We start from the raw sequence: 18,166 nt of genomic DNA, 5'->3' as shown, positions 1-18,166 counted from the left end.
CCTTAATGGTAAGAAATTGAAAAATGGCCTTGTCCTTAAGTGGTTAAACAATATAAAGCTGTGAGCTGTCAAATTTACTGAGCGAAACGGAGTTGAGTGGTTTTGCGGGACATCCCAAAATGTACATTTGCAGACGATGCATTCACAAGGAGCATTCATGTTCGTATATCAATACGATACAGCGCATTGGCCAAGGCTCTGGTTTTTAAACCTGTCCTCAGGCCTCCCCAACAGGCCAGGTTTTCTAGATAACCTTGGATGAGAGCAGGTAAAATAACCAGGTTTATTAATCAATACAAAAAAACAGAAATACTTCAGCGCTTAGTCTGCACTCTAAATATGATTCAGATAAAAGTTCTTATATATCTATATATGCAAAAAATACACCATTTAAATATACATAAAACAATTTAGCAAATAAAAGATAATATGAACAACAGGATAAACATTGCTCCCACAAATGCACTGTCTTTGAATGAATGTATAATCCAAGAATGTCCTTGCTGGAAGCAAAGTAACAAACACAGTAACTTGATTACAGATTGACAATGTTTACTAATCCGCTTATTATTTCACCTATGTTCTAGTTCAGATATCCTCAAAATGTGGCCTGTTATGGAGAGGCCTGAGGAAAGGTTTGAAAACCAGTGGGCTAAGAAAATTTAAAAAAACAAAGGGTAGTGAAAAAAAGTTATTTTAAAAACTATGGGCGCAATTACATATGCGGCGCAAGCTTCAGTGTAACTGCTGCAACCCACGTTGCCCGTAATTTCCCCTTGCACATTAGGGAATCACATAAACCCCGCAGGAAGTTCATAAACTGCCGTAAGTCAAATAAACTAGCAATGTCCAGAAATGTGTCTAAATATACACATTCCTGGAGTCGCCAGTGACTTAAGTTCATAAACTGCTGGCGCAAAAAAAAACAAAAAAAAGTTAAATATCCCTTAAAAGTCTAACACTCCTTCCAAAAAAAAAAAAGCTGACACGTCAAAACCCCTGTATCTGCAAATCCCCCACATCGCAACTAATAATAAACGTATTAACCCCTAAACCGCCAACCTCCACAATGCAATATACCTAATTAAACTATTGTTAAAAATAATAAGCAATATTTGTCTGTTTTTTGCAGTGCTTTTTGAGGTCTGAATGGGTTAATTTGTATGCTGGCATTATTAGTCAAGAGAGGACAGTCTTGTTTAATGGGGCTGACCCCCCAGAGAAAACTTTGTATTGTTTCTCTCCATACTGCAGTGTGTAATCAATAAACAAACTCTTTTTAACCTGTCTTGGTCTGAAGAAGTTATTCAGTCCAGGGTGAGTATATCACCAACACATGGCGTAGTCGGCCGGATGGCAAAATCTCAGACAGCAGTCCAAGTGGCAAAGACTTTCTGCTCCAGGGACATTCAATTAAGACCGGTCTTCTGAATGGTAAGAACATTTTTTTTTTTTTAGTTTAACAGTAATTGAGTGTCTCTGAGTAAGGGGTCAGAGCTGTTTGGCGTTCTGGGTGACGCTATCCTAAGAGGCTTTGTTTATTGATTTATTATTGTTATGTGTTGTATTGTGTAAATTGTTTTTGTAAAAAATTTAAAACTTGTGACCTAGGAGGGTGTCTATTTAAAGGCAACTGGGATTAGGAGACTGGGTTTACAGTTCTAGCCACCCCAACCTGACTGCAAGTCCCACCGGACGTTAACCAATCAGTTTTTGAATGCAAGGGGAACTGTGACAAACCTATATCCGAAACTGTGACCTGGCAGACAGCCTAAGAGGGAACATAGTTACCTGTTATCTGATTATTTGTTTAGGAAAACCTCCTGGATAAGCCCTGATTAGACAGCTTTATTTCTTGTATGAGCACTGATAGTATTCCCAGTGAAGATAATATTGTTAATCTTAGGAAGGGGCTATCCTGGGTAGACGTAAGACTGCAGCAGTCATTTAAGGGGACAGTGTACACTCATTTTCATATAACTGCATGTAATAGACACTACTATAAAGAATAAGAAGCACAGATACTGATATAAAAATCCAGTGTAGGGGGGGCGGAGCTAGCCATGAACTGACATGGATTTTTTCTGCTGAAGCTTCACATTTGACCTAGCATTGAGGGAGATTATCGCTGGTCCAGACATGTTTGGACTGACAGAACCAAGTGAGAAGTGAGGGGAGAGAATGGGGAACACAATTGCATATTTTGTATGCAGAAAGGAGCTGTTTTGACTGAGTTAGAGCCTTCTATCATGATGCGCCCCTGCTGTTTTGCCTGGAAACCCCATACCAGCTATTCTTAACATCACAACTAACTGGACTATCTAATGATCAGAGCGGCCATCAGAGGGGCAGAAGAGCCAGCAGAGGTCATCAACAGGTGCCTTTCAACCTCGTTAGGTTGAACTAATTCCCCTATGAACCCCAATATTACTTGGGAAGGTTTTAAAGGGAATATTTGTTATGACATTTTTTTTGTTTTCAGGTTTATTGTTTGGTTGTATTATTTATTGTTTTGTTGTTTATGCCGAAATAATGATACTTTTGTATTGCTTACTTCTGATCCAGGACTAAGAGATGTTTTTGTATACACGTATAAAAGAGTTACTCCCATCCACTATCTAACCACAGGCAGGGGTGGGCCGGACCAACACTTCAATGGTGCCGTTTTCTTTGACACTGCGATGGCTGAGTATAGACGCTACATGACTGGGCAACTCATCCGACGTAAGGTAATGAGCTTTATCCCACAACACCGACGCAGGTACACAAATTAAGGAAATTAAACTAATCTCTCAAAACTGTAAGGGCCTAAATTCCCCAACTAAAAGATCCATAGCGCTTAATTGGGGGAGAAAAGAAAAAGCTAACATTATTTTTGTTCAAGAAACCCATTTTGTCACCAACAAAGAACCTACATTCAAATCTAGAGATTTCCCCACTTCGTACCTTCACTCTAACACAGAGAAAAAGAATGGGGCGGGAATATTATTCAATAAAAATACACACTTCCAGCTGTTGGAGAAATTGGTGGATAGAGAAGGTCGCTATATAATACTAGTGGGTATGTTGTTTAATAGACCAATTACCCTGGCTAACGTATACACACCCAACACAGGACAAGCCCACTTTTTGACGACAGTCAGTAACAAACTCCTAGAGATCCAAAAAGGCATACTCCTGTTAGGGGGAGATCTAAATGTAGCATTGTTCCCGACTTTAGATTGTTCACAAGGCCGCAGTATCACTACGTCTAAAACTAGAAATCTAATTCTTAACACATTAAGGGGCCTCACCCTTTTGGATACCTGGCGCACACTTCACCCCACCGCACGCAACTATTCATTTTATTCTAATCCAGCCAAATCATACTCGCATAGACTATTGGTTTATTAACCATAGTAATATGCCATTAGTTACAGACGCTGATATTTCTCCAATAACATGGTCTGACCACTCCTCAATATCGTTGACTCTGACCTGGCCCTTGGTACCAATACACCCGTTTCACTGGAGACTGGATGAGGCTATGCTACATGACCCACTAGTCATACAACAAACCCAGGAAGCTTTGACAGAGTACTTTCAGCTAAACTGCAACTCCATGATGTACACTCCAATGACTTGGTTCGCACATAAGGCTGTTCTCAGGGGGTTGTTGCTGAAACAGAAAGCTATTAAAAAGCGTTCTTCGCTAGCACAATACAAAACACTACTACAGAAAGTACAAACTGACGAAAATTCACATAAAAGTGATCCCCAGAGACAGGATCTTTTGCATGTGCTAGCCACATCACGATCCCAGCTACAAAACTACTTACATAAGGAGGCATGCGTAAAGGCTCTATATCTTAGGAAGATATACTTCCATGGAGGTAACAAATCTGGTACCCTGCTCGCTAAGGCCTTAAAGCGTAAAACATTACACAACTACATTCTCAATATAACAGCAGACGACGGCACGGAAACGTCGGACTCAAATCTGATAGCTAAATCATTCATGACCTACTATGGGAATCTTTACAATCTCCCCTGTAGTGAACGGTTAACGCAAGCAGAATTATTAGACACATATTCAAAGTGCAGATTTGAGTAAGATTCAAAGAGAGGACAAAGAGAGCTTAGACGAACCGATCAAACTACATGAAATACTGAAAGTTATTAATGACCTTCCATCACATAAAAGTCCTGGACCAGACGGGTTTTCAAACAAATATTACAAAACATATAAGGATATCTTAGCGCCACATCTATTAGAGTTATATAGGTATATAGATAAGGAAGGACATCTCCCCCCGGAATACTTAGAAGCCCAGATTTCAGTGATTCCCAAACCAGGTAAATCCCCCACGCATCCCGGTAATTACAGGCCCATCTCTTTATTGAACACTGATTTAAAAATCTTTACAAAAATACTGGCTAATAGGTTGAACCGAATACTCCCACAGATTATCCACTCTGATCAGGCTGGCTTTGTGCCTGGTCGAGAGGCCAGGGATAACACCATCAGATCACTTCAATTAATAGATCACGCTAAACATACAAACACGGATATGGTGGTTATTTCCACAGACGCTGAGGAAGCGTTTGATCGCCTAAACTGGGATTTTTTATTTGCTACTCTTAGGGAGGTGGGTCTGGGTGAGGGTATGCTTCGTAGAATTCAGAGCCTTTATCATGCACCATCAGCAAGGGTTAGAGTAAATAATATGATTTCCGATCCCTTCTTTATCCACAATGGCACAAGGCAGGGTTGTCCGCTTTCCCCTATCTTATTCATAATCAGCAACACAGAAAGTCAGCGCACCCAGCACAAAAGGGAGACTCAGGCTTCAGGAACATGTAGAAAGGTGATTTATTGCAATGTTGACAAAATCACATTACAAAGCTTATCAACGTGTAATGGCTGGCAGCACCAGTCAGGGAAAAAACAGGTCAGACGCGTTTCCTATTGCATGAAGCACAAAATCCTCAGTGACCCTACACAACACCCACAACTTTGGTCATTTTATGTGTGCAGGAAATCCTCCCACTTAATTGATGGTCCAATTAAAACAGATCCTTCCATGGCCAAAATAGTGGGGGGGGGGTGTAGAGGCTTGTTTTGCAAAACTTTCAACTACTTAAAAGCAACAGTTAATGTAATACAAAGAAAGATAACTATCATATAATACATATTATAACCATTCACAATTATTTCATAAACAAAGTAAATCTTTGTAATTTAATTACTATATATGTGAAAAATGAAAAAATATATAATAAATAAATAGAATTTGCAATGTAAGTTTTAAGTGACAGCTGTATATAAACCTATAATCAACCTATACTAAAATAAATGTTAATTGCTAATGCCTTATTGATCTACATACAATTTCACGTCCCACTCTGAGTTCAATCCCTTAGGAAGACGTGTGTCTAAATGAAAAATCCAAAAGACCTCCTTTTTACTCAAAATTACTCCTCTGTTACCACCCCTTGGGTGCCTGGATATGAGTTGGATGGCCTGAAACGTCAAAAGGGAACTATCAGAGTTGTGACATTTTTTGAAATGCATGGATACTGGAGTAGTAGACTCCGGGTCCTCTATAGAACGTAAATGTTCCAGAAAACGATCTTTCAAAGCAAGGGTCGTTTGACCTACATACTGCCTCAAACAGCCCTTGCATGTAAGAAGATAAATGACATAGCAAGAACTGCAAGTCATATGCTCCCGAATTTCAAAAGCTTTATTGTTGGTAGTGGACACAAAACTTGCTCCAAAAGAAGCATAGGAGCAAGACTTGCACCTCTTACTACCACATTTGAAAAAACCTGGTTTGATAGAAAGCCAATTTTTTCTTTGTTGGGATCTTGGCAACATGGATGGTGACAATAAATTCCCTAATGTTTGGGCTTTTCTTGATACAAAGCAAGTACCTTCTTCAAGTATGGTTTTAAGACTGTCATCAGTAACCAAAATAGGAAGTGCCTTACGTATGATGTCACATATTTTTCCATACTCAACACTGTATGCAGTAATAAATTTAAGTTTATTAAATCTACTCTGTCTTTGAGTACTATCAGATTGAAAGAGATCTTGTCTTTCTACCTGATCCACCTCTTTCTTTACCTCGGCAAGGGCTGTCTCAGAATACCCTTTTAGTATAGGTTGATTATAGGTTTATATACAGCTGTCACTTAAAACTTATATTGCAAATTCTATTTATTTATTTATTATATATTTTTTCATTTTTCACATATATAGTAATTAAATTACAAAGATTTACTTTGTTTATGAAATAATTGTGAATGGTTATAATATGTATTATATGATAGTTATCTTTCTTTGTATTACATTAACTGTTGCTTTTAAGTAGTTGAAAGTTTTGCAAAACAAGCCTCTACACACACACACCCACTATTTTGGCCATGGAAGGATCAGTTTTAATTGGACCATCAATTAAGTGGGAGGATTTCCTGCACACATAAAATGACCAAAGTTGTGGGTGTTGTGTAGGGTCACTGAGGATTTTGTGCTTCATGCAATAGGAAACGCGTCTGACCTGTTTTTTCCCTGACTGGTGCTGCCAGCCATTACACGTTGATAAGCTTTGTAATGTGATTTTGTCAACATTGCAATAAATCACCTTTCTACATGTTCCTGAAGCCTGAGTCTCCCTTTTGTGCTGGGTGCGCTGACTTTCTGTGTTGCTATTTCATATTTGGAGCGGAGGTGGAACGCTCCCGTCCTCGCACCAGCTGAAGAGTGAGTACTACGTCAGCACGTTACTACGTGCCATTGGAGGAAGGATTCACTACGTGAAGGCCACTGCAGTTGTTTGGATTAATCGGCAGCCGTGTCTGAGCGCTCCCTTACACAAGTTTGGATTAATCATAATCAGCATGGAAGTCTTAGCACAAAAAATAAGAAATAATCCGCTGGTTAACGGCATTAAAGTAGGCCCTTTCGATTGTAAACTCTTGCTATACGCAGACGATGTCCTGTTCACGTTATCATCACCCCAGACATCTGTCCCTGAGGTCCTGAAAGTTCTCAAACAATTTGGTGACTTTTCCAATTTCAGGATTAATGAACAAAAGTCAGAAATCTTAAATATCTCCCTCCCACCTCAAGAATTTCAGACCCTGTTACAGTCCTGCACTCTTAAACACCAACCACAAGCGATCAAATATTTGGGGATGTATCTTGCGCCAAACACGAAAGCCCTCCTAGAGCTTAACTTCACTAATCTACTTAATACTATATCAACATATATAAAGACTTGGAAGGACCGTCCCTTTTCATGGTGGGGTAGACTCCAAATTTTGAAAATAAATGTACTTCCTAGATTGCTGTACGCGATTCAAGCTGTCCCTATAACCCTACCACAGGGCCTCCTTACTCAGATACAACACGTTTTAGATTCCTTCGTTTGGGCTAGCATAAAACCCAGAGTTAAGAAGGCAACTATGTACAGGTCAGCCAGAGAGGGAGGGTTGGGTCTGCCTAAGATAGAAACCTATTATCAGGCCACGGGCTTACAGAGAATCATAGAGTGGCACAGAAATAGGGACTCTAAGGCTTGGATTCCAATAGATTCACATATACTTCACTCCCCCTCTCCGGGAGCTTTAATCGGCAGCCGGGAGCTTTATATTGGATAGCAGGGCAGAATCGACCCCCATGGTTGTAGGCATACCCACTTTTACACCATGTGTTCGAATTATGGGACACTTTGATAAAGAGATTCCCAGGAATATCAACACTCAGATCACCCATGTCCCCAATTTCCCCGAATGCTGAGCTATTAGGGGGGGTAATGTTTGACAGGAATAACCTGAATAATTGGGAGATGGGTTACACGGTTCCCCTATTTAATTTACTCAGTGAGGGCAAACTCAAAAACAGGTCAGACCTTACAGACATCCTAGGTGGAGTTTTTGTTAGGTGGCTAAAATATAACCAAGTTCACCATTTTCTCCATACCCACCCTCTCAAACAGTCACTTACAAGAAATCTCACTCCCTTCGAACAGACAGCACATCACACCTTATCGTGGGCTAAGAGACTCCTAGTTAATGCACATAGCTCGAAACTTCCTGATTATATAGAACGCTGGCATAGGGAATTGAATAAGACTATCACAGAAGCAGAGTGGGTTAAAATTTTTAATAACACAAGAAAATCTTCATCCTAAGCTAGATTTTTAGAGACAAATTACAAACTCCTAACTAGGTGGTACTTGACACCTACCAGACTTAAATGCATTTTCCCTGCCTCGTCGGACCTTTGTTGGAGGGGTTGTGGGGAAAAGGGGGACAATGACACAGATATGGTGGGCATGTCCTAAATTGTCACCTTTTTGGGAGGGCATACAGAATATCCTACAAGTCATAATGGGGCGGGGGGATTCCTATCAGCTAGACCCGACAATGGCCCTACTGAACCTGTTACCTAAATGTAAATGTAAATTAAGAATACGACTAATTCAGTTGGTATTGAATTCTGCTAGATCCTTAGTCGCTAGGCTCTGGAAATCTCAAATCTGCCTGACCCTAAAGGACTGGCACTCACACATGACAGATACCTTGAGAATGGATGAATACGGTTTCTTTAAATCGAATAGGTTATGATTCTTCCATGATTTAAAATTCATCTGGGATGAAATCCAAAATGATCTGAGGATAGAAGGGGGGAGCTTTACACAAGTTACAGGAGTGACCTAGGAGGAATGACAGGCCTAGTGATATCTTAGAGGGGTATGGCTGACGTGGTCCCACCCCTGCCTGATACTCTAATAATGACCTATTTAGCTTAGCACTTCTCTCAAAGGTTGATAGTTAAATACAAAGTCGAGGGATACCACTAGATGTGTAGAATATATACAAAGTGGTCTTAAATTAAGAAATTTCGGCATAGTTTTGTTGTTGTTTGAGTTATGTTTTGTACATTGGTGTCATTGTCAATCACCATGCATTTATATGGAGTGGGGCTACTGTTTTCAAATGGACTTATCATGGACAGTCTAGCTCTACTATTTCATTTTACTATACGGGGAGTTCGTTCTCCTTTCTTTTGGAGACTGATGGTTTCTCCCTCTTTTTTTTCTGTTTAAACTTTTGTATCAACAATGACATCCTTTTGTACCATGCTGCTAAATAATGATAATAAAAATAAATAAAAAAATTAAACTTTTTTTTAAAAAATCCAGTATAAAACTATTTAAAAACTTACTTAGAAGCTCTCAGTTTGCTCTGTTGAAAAGGTAGCTGGAAAGCCCACTGCAAGTGGGAAATAAGACACCCCCTCATCCCCCTTCTTTTGCATATGAAAAGACCCTTTACACAAACAGGAGCAAGCTGGAGTAGGTAGCTGACGGTATTCTCATAAAACTTTGGGGCTTGGTTAGGAGTCTGAAAATCAGAGCAATGTTATTTAAAAATAAGCAAAACTATACATTTAAAAAAACAACAACAAAAAAAACAACAACTTTATGGGCTATATAAATAGATCATCTACAAAACATTTATGCAAAGAAAAAATGAGTGTATAATGTCCCTTTGAGGGCAAACACGTGGTGTAGTGTTGCCAGGTTGGGGTGAAGATTCCCCTGATACAATACAATTCTCTTTTGTTCTGTTTTGTTGGTTTTGTTGTTTTAGTTTTTTAGAATTTGTGTTAATCAGAAGTAAAAAAACCCAAGTAACATTTAAAAAAAAAAAAAAAAAATAGTAAAAAAGTAAAAAGTCAATTTAAAATGGGACATAGTTCCTCTAAAGGCTGTTCCACTAAAACTAAATGGCTAAAAGGTTCCCCAGCAGAATATATGAATCAACACCATGGCCCTTTTTGTAATAAGTATCATACTAAATGGTCCAGACTAACTCAAAACAAAGGGTCCAATATATGGCCAGAGGGTGGCTCTTGGAACCTAGATAAAATAAATACCCTAAGTAATGTTTTAACAGAGGTTTCAAAAAAGAACAACCCTACATCAGAAGAGTGGAAAGCATATTTTAAATGGAATACTGAGGCAGTAAAAGGACAGTGTGAGTCGTTAAAGGCATCGCTAGAGGATAATTATCAAAAAGAAATTAAAAACTTAGAATTAAATCTCCCACTAAGGGAAGAAAAAAAGCAAAAAAAAGAAAAAATAAGAAAAAGAGTGCAAGGGGTAAAAGAATAAAATATTTCAAATGTGGAAAGGTGGGACACATAAGCAAAGATTGTTGGTCACTCCAGCAGCACACAAACACAGACACAAGAGCTGCATGTAAGAGGGAGGGGTATAGGAATACTGATAGATGGACTGGTAAAAGTATGTGGTAGAAAAGTGTTTTGTGTTTTAATGATTAAAAGTAATAAATTAAAACTGTGCTTTATATTCCTTTAGTGACATTTTTAGTAGGGTAAATCATGTTTTAGTGTTCGTTATCAGGGAGTACCCATGGACAAAGTAATTGTATATTATACAATTTTGTAAAAATAGGAATAATTTGTTAGATGGTTCAGAATGTAATGCTCATGAAAATGTGTATAAATATTGAAGAGGTGCTGGAGGTATGTAAGGAGGAGATATTAGAAGTTTGTATGGTAGGTTTTCTACCTTAGGAGTGAATATTTTTGAAGTTTTAATTAGTGGTTGATTGTCAGTGTTTAATGTGTCTCTGTTGTATGTTTTTTTTTCAGAGCAATAGTGCACAATGTGTAGTTGAAGGTAAATGTTGTATTTTGAACTTTTTGTGTATAAGGTTTATTGTGTTCTCCACTGAAATTACACAGAATTATTGATGGTAAATTATTTGCCGCAAATTTTCATATATATACATATTGTCTTGTATTGATTTGCAGAACTGGCCAGCTGCAATAATTATGCAAAGACAATATTTAGTTCAAATAATGTTTAGTGGATGAATACAGTTAAACCAGGTATAATCTTAATGAAGATGTTTGTATATGGTTGTTTAACTTCTTTAACTTAATTTTTCAAGTGGAATAAAATGTTTTAACTATAGAAAAAATGTAACACAGATAAGACTTTAAGCAGTCAGACAGTAAAAACATAGGAGCTGCAATGCTATAAGAAAAGGGAGGAGGGGGAGAGGGGACTGTTTAACCCTAAGAAGAATGCAGACTCTGACTGACTGTCAGTTCTTGTTAGACAAAGCACCATAGCCCTTTGTAAATATAGCCAAAAGCTTTAATGATTATTGGAGTTGGGAATAAGCACATATCAGAAGCTTTGAGTGTAATTGTAGGTCCTGAAACAGAATGACATGTTCCAAAACTGTTCAATAATGTTATCAGGAAAGACTTACTGTGTAAACTAGGGAAAGTTTTCCTTAATGTGTCTGGAGGGGAACAAGGAAGTGTATACCTGCCTTGGAGGGATAATTGCAGAATCTATGTGTTAAAGATTAGTGACTAATAAAATCGCCAGGGGGAAAGTTTTATTGAAATTAAAGGGTTAGTGTACTTGACATTTTTATTGTTTTTAAAAAAAAAAAATATATATATATATATATATATATATATATATATATATATAGTCACTTTGTTACACATTCCCCAGTTTTACATGATCAACACGGTTGTATTGATAAACTTCTTTTGCCGCAGTGATTGCTTAGTATCCAAATTTCTACAGATTGCCCACTTATCTCAGTGCTTTTTTATAAACTTGCAATTTGACAAATTAGTGCTGCAGCCTATGAGCCTGCCTAATTTTAGCCTTTAACAAAGAATACCAAGCGAACCAAGCAGATTTGATTATAAAAGTAAATTTTAAAGTTGTTTGAATTACATGCCCTATCAAAATCATTAAGGTTCAATTTTATTGATCCTTTAAAGAGAAACAGAAATTATCCTAAAAGAGAATTCGGTCCAGTTAACTTTAAAACAATAATTTCTTTAATTTCAAATAGCAATATTCATCAAAATAGGAGATAAATTCACACACACTTCCAAAAGGTGTAAGCAGGGTCGGTCTTACACGTTTCGGCAGTAAAGATATGCCTTAATCATAGACCATGATGTATCTTTACTGCCGAAATGCATAAGACCGACCCTGCTTACACCTTTTGGAAGTGTGTGTGAATTTATCTCCTATTTTGATGAATATTGCTATTTGAAAATAAAGAAGTTACTGTTTTAAAGTTATCTGGACTGAATTCTCTATTTGGATTTACTATATTTGTGAACTGGGAGGAGTTTGCTATCTGGTTCCAGCTTACCTGAGCGGCGGGGCAAGGAGGTGTGTGAAGTGCTTACAGGAAGAACCTATCTAAACAGCTGAGTTCTAATTGGATTGGACAGCGTCCGCGAGTGTGGAAGTGGATGGGAGCAGAATAGGGATCGGTTCGCTACACTGGGTAAGACCTCTGGTCTGTGTGACCGAAGCTCGCAAGCAGAAAGAAGGCGGGCATAAGAGGCTATCGCTCGGAGAAGCGTGGTGAGTGAATCTGTGTATACCTTTGCCCTCTATATACATCCACTGAAGCTGCAATTATATCCTACTTTGATTTATCGTATATTGCTGTGTGAAGTGGTTCTATACCTCATAAGCGGATCTATCAACCTCCACTATTGCTGCATTTTAGGAACAGTCGGAGTTTAACTACTGCTTTGAGTTCTACATAAATTACCCTGTATTTTACAATACCCCCTGTGTAAAATGCTGATGACTATTAGTTTAACATTGCTCAGAAACAGGCTGTAAATACAATATCTGTGATGTTGATTTTAGAGACTATGACATACAACTAACATCAATGCTTAAGTCTTTTCATATCCAGGTACTTGCTGCACAGTTAAAGAATGATAATCGTGTAGTGCATGCCATCTCACCTGGTGATCTTATAATGGTTGAAAGTTTTTCCAGAAAAAAAAACTGTATTATTTATCACAAATACAGCTACTGAAGTCGCAGAAGTTAAATCAGGGATCTCACTACAAATTGATGCCACCACAGACTGATCCTATCACTGGCAAGGAAATCCATAAAGACTGAGCCTTTGGGAAGTATCATTCTCTGATAGTGCTTGATTATTTCCTGAATGTTTAAAGCTAATGAACTCATTTTTTATTTTTCCTTATAATTTCTGTATGCTGCATTTACACCCTAGTGATGCTCTTACTGGTGTGTAAAGAAATTCTCTGTTTTATAAAGTTTTTAGTAATCACTCAAATGTTAGCAATTACTTTTTTTATGGTTTATTTATTCTATTACTGTGTAATTGTTATATGTATATCAAACTCACCATGTATCCTTTTATATTTTTGGGCATTCTCATTGTTCCCAGTTATGTCTGCCATACCACCTCATAGGAACAAGACAATGCTTTTATTGTTACTGCCACACTGATGGTACAGGTGCCTGTTGGATCTGTGGTTTCATACCACATAGCCATGAGTCTGGTACCTCTGTATTAATGTTCTTTTAGTTAAAATACTATTAAATTAGGCATTTCAACAATGTATACAATGTTTCACTATTGACAATGAAACATTACTATACATTCATTTTTATTTTGCTTTGATTTTCTGTAAGTACATATAAATATTATACTTGTTAAATTTTCTCCCAGCGATGATTGGGTTAATTATTTTGGCTAATGTATCTGGGAGGTTTTGTATATTGCTCCTTCCCCACATTCTCTATTTGTTTTTTGTTTATTTTCAGATGGATTATTAGTTTTGCATTCATTTTAATAGCAGTGAGCATTCAAGGTAGTTTAGGTGTTAATATAATTGTGCATAAATAAGTATGCACTTATGTTTAGCTATTAGATAGAGATTACAAAGCAATATATTGTATGTCTGTGGCAACCCCAGTCTCTTAAAGGGACAGTACACTGAAAAATTGTTTTTATATTAATCTATTTTAGACTTTGATATACCAGCTGCAGAGTATAAAATTTATGAGCAGGGGGGCGGAGTCTAGCCGCGCAAGAAGATGGCTGCTTCTTAAGAGGGCTCCCATCTCACACTCCGACTATATGCACTAAGTTGTAGGCATATCCCAACTTTTCCCTTTCCCATTCCCAGCAAAGCACTTGCGATATCAGCCCCAGCAGTTACATTCAACTCCGGCTAATAGAACTCCACCGGCTGAGGAAATATTGATTACGGCCTTACCGCTGCGCAACCCACGCAGCAATACAAGATCAGGACAGCCCAGCATCATTAGGAAGGCCGCTGCTGGAGCGTTGTGTTAACGCGGCCAAAGAGACAGTGAGAAGCGAAAACTTATCACGGAGATCTGCTTTAGGCCCCTGCGCTGCAGAGGACGCAGCAACAGTGAGGAACCGGCAGCAGCTAAGTCAGATAAGCAAACCACCGGCCTCCTCACAATAATATCCCACACACACAGCGTCTGGAAAACAGCTTACCGGAGACAGCCACAGCTATACAGGTACAGTCTAATGTACACAAGGTTTAAACAGCACACCTAATAGACTGTCATTTTGCCTGATCTACTGACATAGTTGTGACCACGGGGCTACTTGCACACTACTAATAAGTGCACATTACTACTTATACATCCAAAAGACCCAGATCTGGCAGCACATGGGAAATTTTAATATTCATGTTCTATAAATAAGCAAGTATTCCACTGCCTATAAGAAACAGACACGCTGCAGACCCCTGTTGTCATACATCATCTATAAAGTCTGCACCTTTCTATCCCTTTTCTACTAGCTAATCCCTGCTCACCAGGGGTCAACAGACTCTTTATATTTTTACCCTGCAACAAAGGGGGAAAGTTTTTGTATCTCCATTCCTCCATTTCACAAATATTCAGTTATATCATTGATCTGAGAAGGGGATGCCTTGCAAAAAAAATGTAAAAAGTGACAAAACTCCAGCAACAAAATCCTTAAGTCACTTCCTAAAACCTAAGGAATCTACCCCTCCCCCAGACATTGAAGAAACAGACGAAATGCAATCACCTATAACTCCCTCTCTCCCAGCAGGGGCCCCAGACTCTAGCTCATTTATCACAAAGAAAGACATTGTAAACCTATCCTCTAAAGATGATATCAAAGTTGTCCTCCATGAAATGAGAACCCTATTTGGAGACCTACGGAAAGATCTGGGAGCTATGGAAAAAAGAGTAGTCACTTTGGAAAAACATCAGGAGACCATCGCTGAAGAGGTTCGCTCTAATTCCTCTGATATTCAAGATCACGACACCAAACTGCATTTTCTCTCAGAAAAATTAGAGGATTTGGAGAATAGGACACGGCGCAATAATCTGCGTGTAAGGGGCGTATCCGAATCCATTTTCCCTCCAGCAATTGAGGGTTATCTACAGGCCCTGTTCAGAGTCATTAAAGGTGATCCAAATGCTGAGGAAATTCAAATAGAGCGAGCTCATAGAGCTCTACGCCCTAAACCTCCTCCTAAAGCTCCCCCGAGGGACATAATCATCAAATTCCTTAAATTCAAGGATAAAGAAGACCTTCTTAAATGTGCAAGAGGAAAACATCCGATCCTACATGCAGGAGAAGAAATTCAATTATTCACGGATCTTTCTCCTACTACACTCCAGAAAAGAAGAGAACTTTCCCACATCACCTCTATCCTGAAAAGACACGGGGTACCTTACAGATGGGGGTTTCCTGTCTCTTTAATTTCTACTGCCAATAATAGAACCGCCATTTTTAGGCCAGGCTCAGATCCGAATATCTTTCTCAAGGAACTCTCACTGCCCATAATTCAAGAAGATGATGGGACCATGGGGCCCTCCCGAGTCAGCCAGGGAGACAGAGCTCCTGTAAATTCCAGCTCTATTCCACACTGAACAGAGGTCAAATTTCCCTTTATAACATACTGAACACTCTCCCTATGATGCTAAAACCAAGTAAGTGTTCCGCGCTGGTGTCATATGAAGAAAGGAGGGTGAGTGACATCCGCTTACGTTTATTCTATAAAAATTGTAGAGACTCCCTTTAACATAGACTTTTGAGGAATGCCCCAAATGTTTCACCCTATAAAGACTTCGTACTCACGGTGAATGTTCACAATTTCCTATGAAAATGAATAGTGCATGATCTGTCTTTTTTTTTTTTTTTTTTTTTTTTTTTGACTACAGTCCATTTAATTACTGTTATGCATAATAGGCTATACGCAGGTCTTTCTATTCCTTATTTTTAGATAAGTTAGATAGTTATAAGTAATTCATCATAAATGTCAATCAAAGATAATCAAACCTGCAATTGTTAGTACTTTTTAAGATTGTTGTATCTTGTTTTATTATCTCCCAGGGACAATAAGATAATGTGAAGGGAGAATGTTTTAAATATAAGTTACTGCCTGTGTTATAGGGATTTTACCCTATCATTAGTTTAATTAATGTTAGAACTGTTGATGGCTGTTGGTTATGTTAATGTTCATAAGGGCCTTGCCACTTCCTAACGGCCCGACTCACTATCTAGATTGCGGCCTAAACTCTGTGGTCATCCTGATCTGCATGTTTCCTAATCATTATCTTATCACCACCTTTCACCATTCATCCAACTCCCCCCCTTTCCCCCCCTCCCTTACCAATGTCTCCCCTATTTCCTTAATCACCTCTCCCGGTATCATCTCCCATCCCTTCCTTTCTTCAAACCCTTATGCCTGCATCCAATCAAAGTTTCTGATACTTATCCCACCGAGTCGGAGGTGGAGATACTTCCCCAACACTGTTAAGTACTTGAAGGTTTTCCGGGTCGCTGCAGGTGTGCTGATATCTTGTGAGTTACCCCCTTTAGGGGCTTACTTGCGGGTTATCTATATAACTCGGGTTGCCTGGGGGCACCTTCTAAGTCTCTCTTACTTTTTCTGACTTTTATTTCTGCTATTTCCCCTCTACTTTTTTCTCCTATCCAACCTCTCTAAGCCCCTCCCCCTTCCCTTCCCTTTTTTTTTTTTTTTCCCATCATGCCAATACATCACAGTAAATTTAAAGACCATTCCTTCCAAATAACATCTATAAATGCTAAAGGTTTAAATAATCCAGGTAAAAGGTCCATCGCCCTTAGAGAGCTAAACAAATTGAATTCTCAAATTATCCTACTACAAGAGACCCACTTTCAGAAATGGAGGGAACCACGCTGGACTCATCCCCATTTTCCTATAACACACTTTGCCTCTGGACCAGACAAAAAGGGGGGTGTGGGCATTCTCATACATAAATCCCTTCCGGTACAGGTAAATCACATTGTGAAAGACACTGAGGGGAGGTACATTCTCCTAGTGGGCTCCCTCTATGGCCAACAACTAACTATTTTAAACATATATGCTCCTAACCAGGCCCAAGCCAAATTTTTTAAAACAATCTCGAATCTACTGCTGGATCACGCTAAAGGTGTGGTATTCCTGGCGGGTGATTTTAATATTATCTTCGACCCAAAGTTAGACTCATCGAGAGGAGATTACACAATCCCAAAATCCACTCTTAAATCAGTGAAGAATTCCCTTATTAATTTGGACCTGCACGATCTATGGAGATCCATACACATAAACGAGAAAGACTATACCTTTTACTCTGCCCCACACAATTGCTACACAAGAATTGACCACATCATGATAGACTCACATGGCCTCTCTCTTGCTACACATTGCAACATTGGAAACATCACATGGTCTGACCATGCCCCTATCACCTGCTCCATTGTCTGGCCAGATCTACCGATCACCAACAGAACATGGAAGCTAGATGACACGTTATTGGAAAATCCCTTATTCCTAGGAGAAGTAGAGAAATCTCTTACAGAATATTTCACACAGCGAAAACACGACTTCGTCTCCTATGATGGAATGGGAGGCTCATAAATCAGTCATTCGTGGTCTCTTTATCAAACAGAGCTCAAAGCTAGCTAAAGAGTCAAGGGTTCTTCATGCTTCTTTACTAGAAAGAATTAACACTCTAGAGAAGGATCATAAGCAAAACCCCTCTATAGAATCTGTCCTACAAGACTTAATTACGGCCAGAACAGAACTTAAAGAACTTCTAACCAAAATTAACCAACGTAAAGCATTACAGTTAAAACAATATTATTATGAAGGGGGGAATAAACCGGGAAAAATCCTAGCAAGATCTCTTCGTAGGAAACAACTATCCTCTTACATTCACTCTATCAAATCAAAAGATGGCTCCTCAATTACAAGCAGTAAACATATTGCCTCTACCTTCAGAGA

General features: G+C 38.7%; 1 protein-coding gene across 2 annotated transcripts in view; it reads right to left on the bottom strand.

Moving 5' to 3' along the window:
- Window positions 1–18,166, bottom strand: part of GGACT (gamma-glutamylamine cyclotransferase) — a 39,373-nt gene that overhangs the window by 13,398 nt on the left and 7,809 nt on the right. The window contains exon 1 of one of the 2 annotated variants that reach the window (XM_053704913.1): window positions 9,215–9,391. The exons of the other annotated variant lie outside the window; for it this stretch is intronic. Within the exon in view, the coding sequence (XP_053560888.1) occupies window positions 9,215–9,291 (77 nt within the window). The 5' untranslated portion in view covers window positions 9,292–9,391. Of the gene's footprint in view, window positions 1–9,214; window positions 9,392–18,166 lie in introns of those variants that run through there. 2 annotated transcript variants of the gene reach the window in all.

This window comes from Bombina bombina, chromosome 3 (assembly GCF_027579735.1).
Source record: "Bombina bombina isolate aBomBom1 chromosome 3, aBomBom1.pri, whole genome shotgun sequence".
In the NCBI taxonomy this organism is placed as follows: domain Eukaryota; kingdom Metazoa; phylum Chordata; class Amphibia; order Anura; family Bombinatoridae; genus Bombina; species Bombina bombina.
This window is presented reverse-complemented; position numbering and strand designations above follow the sequence as displayed.